This window comes from Mus pahari, chromosome 5 (assembly GCF_900095145.1).
Source record: "Mus pahari chromosome 5, PAHARI_EIJ_v1.1, whole genome shotgun sequence".
Classification (NCBI taxonomy): domain Eukaryota; kingdom Metazoa; phylum Chordata; class Mammalia; order Rodentia; family Muridae; genus Mus; species Mus pahari.
In genome coordinates, this window is record NC_034594.1 from 142,957,254 (window position 1) to 142,963,896 (window position 6,643).

Below are 6,643 nucleotides of genomic sequence, written 5' to 3' on the forward strand. Positions count from 1 at the left end.
AAAAAAAAAAAAAAAAAAAAAAAGAAGTCTAAGATATTTGGGGCAAAGGAACCATGACCAAATACCATTAAATCATAAAATTTACAATAAGATAGAAATAGATTTCTCCATCTAATACTTTGGCTCATCTACTTTTATGAGGATGACAAAGCTCTTTGCATCAGTAGTATCTCTCACCCCCACATGCAATTTTGCAACTTGACATTGGCACTCCCTCATTAAGAAGTGGAGCTTGGGAAACTCAGGAGAGAGCTCAGTCAGTAAAGTGTCTGCCACATCAGCAGAAAGACCTCAGTTTGGTCCCTAGGACCCATATAAATAAAAGACAGGAATGGTGATACATGCTTGCAATCCCAGTGGTGAGGAGGCAGAGTCAGAAGGATTGCCAAGGCTTGGCCATGAGTCAGCCTGGCCTACTGGCTGACTACAAAATAGGAGGTGGTGGACTGGAGAGGTGGTTCAGCTGTTAAGAGCAGAAGTTCCCTGGCAGATAACTCAGATTCAGTTCCCAGCACCCACATGACGGCTGTCTATAACTCTAGAGGATTCAATGCCCTCTTCTGGCCTCTGCTGACACTACACATATATGGTTCACAGACACATACAAGTACACACACACACACACACATGGTCTCCACATATGCACTCACATTCACATACTCAAACGCATAAAGAGAAGTGGAGTATATATTCTCTACCCCTATAGTCAGTTTTGATCAACGAAAGACAGCAGAAGAGCGCCTGTAAAACCCACAGAGCCAAGCCTTAACAGTGCCCTACCAAACAAAAGACCCACCGTGCTATGAAGAACTATAAGCCAGCTGTTAGCTACAACAGTCACACAGAGGACCAATAAAGCACCAGCCATATAAGTAACGCCTTCTAGGACTTTCCAGTGTGGTCACCAAAAAAAAAAAAAAAAAAGAACCCAACAGAAGGTTCACCGTGTGTACAGCTGGGCTACCTGAATTCCCAGGCCATGGATCATTAGCAAAATACACAGCTGTTGTTCCTAGCCTGAGTCTTAAGGTTGTTTATTAGACAGCAACAGATAACTGTATCCAGAGATTAGGGGTAGTTCTGTTATTATGTGGTTATGTACCTTGGGTCAAGACTTCCCCTCTGGTCCTTAGTTTCCATCCATAAAGTGAGTCTACACTAGATAGCTAAGGTGCCATTCTGTTTTGACAATCTGAGCCATAGTCCAGAGAGTGTCTGCTAGGCATACAGAGGGAACAAGTATTTCAGGAGTAGGTAAGGCAGCCACAGACTAGGGGTCGAATGCCCTGGAGGGTACTGATCAAAGGAGACAGAGGCTAGAACAATGTAGGGCCCATAAGTGTTCAATACATTATGGTTTGGAAATGCAATATGTAGAGAAAATCTCTTGTGTACTGTATGGAAGTTTCACCTGTCAATAAAAAGTTGTTGGCCTATTAACTTAGGCAGGAACTAGGAGATGGGAGGTCCATAGGGGAGTGAGGATTCTGGGACAGAATCAGGCATGAAGGAGATTCGCCATAATGATGATATAGACAGTCTTATGAACCTGAGGCGAGGTGACTAGCCACATGGCAGAAATTAGAATAGAATAAATGGGTTAAGTCACAAGTTAGTCAGGGAACAAGCCCAAGCTTATGGCCTAGGATATTATTCACAAATAATTCAACCTCAGAGTGGTTATTTCAAGAACCTCCGCGCTCAGGTGGAAAAGCCTGCGGTTACAGCAATGTTCCCCACAGGCTCATGTATCAAACTCTTCATCCTGAGCGCATGGTGCTATTTTAGGGGGTAGTAGAAACTTCATGAAGTGGGTGCTAGCTCTAGAAAGGAAATAACGAGGATATGCCTTTGAAAGCTGTACCTGGTCCCCAGTCCTCTCGCCACCTCTACTTCCCGTAACACCATGAGGTGGGTGACTTCTGCCACATGCTTCCACCATCCCGATGGGTGGTAAAGATCACTCCACCACGTGGAGCATTTGCATCTATGGGCAAGTAAATACCTGAGCACTGCCCTCCCACTGGCTGCATGTCAGGTATGTGAGGGATCCTGCAGGGTGAGGTTTCCCCTCTGCCATCAGAACCAGCAACTAGGACCATGGACTGAACTGTCTGAATCCATGAGCTAAAATAAACCTTTCCTTCTTTAAGTTGTATGGATTGGGTATTCCATCACAGTGACCAAAGCCCAACTGATGTCAAATAGTCTCCATTATCTGATGCTTACAAGCTCTGTGAGAAACAGACAACACCCAGTGTAACAATCGGTACGAAAGTCTTCGGGGTTAGTACTTTACAGTGCAATAATCAGCGGCATGCAACTAAGACATTTAAAAAAATTACCAAATATATAAGCATTTGGAGGATGGAAGAGACCAAAGGCTAGCTTTAATCAACTCGGCTGTGAGGACCGTGGCAGGCAGCAGCCTCCCTGAGCCTAGATTCTCATAAATAAACAGACATATGGAGTCATGCATGGTTAAAAAAAAAAAAAAAAAAAAAGGTAGAAAGACTTAAGTGAGGCTTTGCAGGTGAAAGCATATAGTTTGGGCCTCATTATGAAACGCATTTGGGGTGGGATGCATGCAGGATGCTAGGGTCTCAGGTACCGAGACCCTCCTCCCGCCACTTCCTGGGGACTGGGAATGCAGGCATGCACCACCACACCTAGACCAGTGGTGTTGAGGATGTGACCCGGGGTTTCCCATGTGGTAGGGAAGAGCTCTACCAACTGATACCGGAAGGTTTGTGTATTTAAGAACACAGTTCAGCCAGGGACATGCCTTCCCAGGTAATCCTAAATCTTTGTGTCTCTGTGGAACTCTGAAAAACTAGAGGCATACATCCAGAGAATCTCTCCATCTAGTGTTGCTTCTGAAAAGCTGCCAACCTTTGGAAAAGAAAGTCTTGGGCTCCTTTTCCAAGGTGCCTAGCAAGGCAACAAGACATTTGCATTTTCCAGTCTGTGCTTTTCCAAAACAAGGAGCAAGTGCCTTGTGGCTTTAACCCTGAAATCCCCATGATGGTGCATTCCTCTGGACAGACACTGCTCAATAGAGGTGGAAGCTAGCTACAGAGGCACTAACTGGCATGCCCAGGGTCGGGAGTGAGGGCACATAAAGAGATTCTCTTGTTTCTACCTCTGCACAGATCTTGGCTGACATGGTATTTAAATAATATGCCAGAGTCCTGCATCAACTACCAAGAGTCAGAATTCAGAACCCAGTCCATAAAGTCAGCCTGGGCCTACAGTTAGAAGCTCCACCTAGCCATGCCCCTTCGTCTCTACTTCATGCTTGTCAATGCTGAGCGCCTGTCCCCACCCCCCACCCCCCACCCCCNCCCCCTGTGTTTCAGATCTGTGTTGGGAACACAACTTAGACCAGCCATGGCTGCTCCTCTTACTGACCACCACTGTCTGTGAATCTAGAGAGTTACTATAGAAACTACACCACGCAGCCCCCAGACATTTGCTTAGAAAAGAAACTACATGTTTAGTACTGGGGGGGGGGGGGGGAAGAGTAGGATCTAGGAAGCTGGAGCCAAGCCTCACGCTCAGTATTTCTTAAGGACTGCAAACAGCTTCGTTAGGCCACCTGAATACTCACTAAAACTACACACATCCTATAAATATATCAACTGCTTACCAAGCCCATAGGCCCAGACTACAGAAGTCCAATTGGACATAGAGGAATTGAGCTATTTTGTCTAAAACCATTATTTGGTTGGCTGGGTGGTTGGTTTTTCACAGCTAGGACTATGTGTCCAAGGCAAGTTATCAACTCATGGTAATCCCCCCGCCTCAGCATTCCAACTGCAGATTATACTAAAAATTGGACTTTTCTTGCAATTTGTATGTGCACACACAATATATTTTGACACCTATCTGCAACCAAATGCAGAAGCCCGTGAGAAAAGAATAAAAGGTAAGGAAATAAAAATAAAAAAAACTTTAAAGCTTACTAGTCTCCCCCCCCTACCCCCCCAGTTTTCTTTTTAAAAAAAGCTCTGATGAGGCTGGAGAGAGAGACAGTTCAGTGAGTGGTTGAGAGCACACACACTGCTCTTGCAGGGAATCTGAGTTCAGTTCCCAGAACCTACATCAAACAGCTCAGAAGTATCTGTCACTCCAGCTCCAGGGGACCTTCATTCACATGCATATAACCACACACATGGACACACAATTTAAAATAATAAAAAATATTTTTAATAGAACACTGATGAACCAAGCAAGACAAGGCCAATTTCTTAGTGTATGCATATCCAAGAAAATTAAATCTTAACCATAATAGAAAAAAAAAAAAGGTATACTTTTAAGAAACTGCTTACCAAATCCATAGGCCCAGACATACAGGAGCCCAAACACCCCATATCTTAGCCCAACGAGAGAGATCTATTCCAAGATAGAGAAGTGAGATAGGATCTTGGCTGACAGATCCCCTCTAGTCCCAACTATACTCAGCAATCCAGCTCTGCATTCCAAGGTAGAGTTTGACATCAATAGGGTGAAGGGGTAACTCTAGTTCTAGAAGATATGACTGAGAAAAGTTGGGGTTTGGGGGTGGGATATGAGTCACCAATTCATACATCTGCATGAGAAGGGGGGAGGAAGTATAAAGATAAATGACCTCTGGGCATCTGACACTCCAATGATGTTTTGCAAATTGAAGGAAATTGACACCTGATGGCAGTCCTTGCACAATACGTTAACCTGCGGGTCACTGCAGACAAGAGAATGGAGCAAGTCTGCCTTTTGTCAAAAGTCTTCTTCTCAAAACCCAGTCTATACAGAGCTCACTTAAATTTCACTCAGTAACAAGCACGCTGTGCATGCTGAGTATCCCTGCGTGTTTCCGTCCTTAAGTTATAGGTAGGACAGGGCACCAGACATGAGCAGAAGCCTTTGCCACTGAAAAGCACCACTCTGGGAAACTCCACTGCAGTCTTAGAAGCCAGAACTCCTTACACAGAGAGGTGCCTCGCGGTCAGGTCACCGGGTTGCCTGCCTGATACACAACCACTGGTCCAGCGCAAAGGGTTCCACTCCACCCCTCCCCCAAGGGTGGCTTTGGCCTTGGCCCTGCAAATTCCAGTCGTCTCGGCTAAATTCTTCATCAGCAACTGCTGAGATTTAACAGTGCACCACAAAACTAGAAAACAGGTTTCACCCCACTACTACACCAATGACTGGCACATGCTAAAGTGTCCAAAAGCAGACATTTGGGAAGTAACTTTAACACCTACACCCAACTACTTGGAATGAGTGTGTGTGTGTGTGTGTGTGTGTGTGTACTTTTTTAAAGTGTGTGTGTGTGCTTTTTTAAAAACCGGTCAGGAAACAGGCATTCTCCTTTTAAAAACACGTCCAAAAGCACCTCTCTCATGGGAGGCCAGCAGGTAAATAACACCAGCGCTTCCTTAAAGCTTTCTAAAGAGCCAGACGTGCAGGCTGCGCTGCTCAGCCTTCTCCGGGAAGTAACTCAATCCAGCCTTGGCGGGCGAGGATGGGGTGTCTGCAGGTAGGAGAAGGGGAAGAGGCAGTACACCTCAAACTTTGCAGGTGCTCTTTTTTAGCTGTTCTGGGCAAGTGCTGATAAAGGCCTAGCCCACCTGTTCTAAGTCCAGGACCGCTGGCACCCCATTCCCCCAGACCTGCCCTCTCGGGGTACTCCCCTCCCGGTGGCCCCTCACCTTGGCCTCAAAAGAGATGCCATGCTGGAAGGCGTCCTCGTTGTGCAAAGGGATCCGTAGGTCGTGCCCATCGTCCACAAGGTTGTACTTGGTTTTGCTGGGCATGGTGACCAGCGGCGGACCCGCTGCTCCAAGGGGGCGGCGGTGGCGGCGACGAGAAAGAGCTGGCGAGACCCTGTGCAGAGAACAGTGGGGCCGGGCGAGGCGGCGGCGAGGACCCGGGTCGTGAGGTGGGCAGCCTGGGTGCCAGGAGGTGGCGGGGATGAACCGGGAGCCGAGACTCCGGAGGGCCGAGCGGCAGGGGCGACGCGGATGCGGCTGGCGCGAGCAGCTCGGTGGCCGCGCTCTGACTACGGGGAGGCGGCCAGGCGGCCGGGCAGGCGGGAGCGAGCGACGCGGAGCCCCGGACCGGGACGCCGAGCGAAGGGCGCACGGTCCGAAGCGGGACTAGACCGGTAGCCCGATCCCGAGCTCGGCGCGCACGGCCCGGGACGAGGAAGAAAGGCAGCGGCGGCGGCAGTGGCGGTGGCGGCGGAGCAGGGTGCCTGTCACGGAGACGCCGGATCGGCTGCCAGCCCGCGGCTCCTCCTGCGGGGCGGGCCCGGACCGACTCCTCCCGCGCGCCAGAGCCCCGCCCGCCGCCGCCGGGCCCGCCCCGCGCCCCGCGCCCAGCGCCCCGCGCGCGCCCAGCAGGTGAAAGTCCCCGCAGCGCTGAGCCAGGACCCGGGAACTTCGCCCTGGCCAGACCGCAGAAGCGTAGCGATCCAGGCGCAGTCCGCTTAACTAGTAGCGGCAAAACGGCGTCGCCTTGCATGTGTGTGTTTGTTTTGTTTTGTTTGGGGAGCCGGAGAGAAGCGGTGTTAATATTGGGTTTTGTTTTCCCAAGAAGGCCGGAGATCTGTCCCAGATACCCTCGGTCTGGACCGTATTAATTCAGAGATCCCGCTTCT

At 49.1% G+C, this 6,643-nt stretch overlaps 1 protein-coding gene across 2 annotated transcripts in view; it reads right to left on the minus strand.

Annotated features, from left to right (window-relative positions):
- The window catches only part of C5H1orf226 (chromosome 5 C1orf226 homolog), a 289,584-nt gene extending 283,322 nt beyond the window's left edge, over positions 1 to 6,262 (minus strand). For both annotated transcript variants that reach the window (XM_021198117.2, XM_021198116.2), the window contains exon 1: positions 5,694 to 6,262. In XM_021198117.2, the coding sequence (XP_021053776.2) occupies positions 5,694 to 5,798 (105 nt within the window). In that variant the 5' untranslated portion in view covers positions 5,799 to 6,262. The remainder of the gene's footprint in view (positions 1 to 5,693) is intronic.
- Between the last annotated feature and the right edge of the window lie 381 nt (positions 6,263 to 6,643).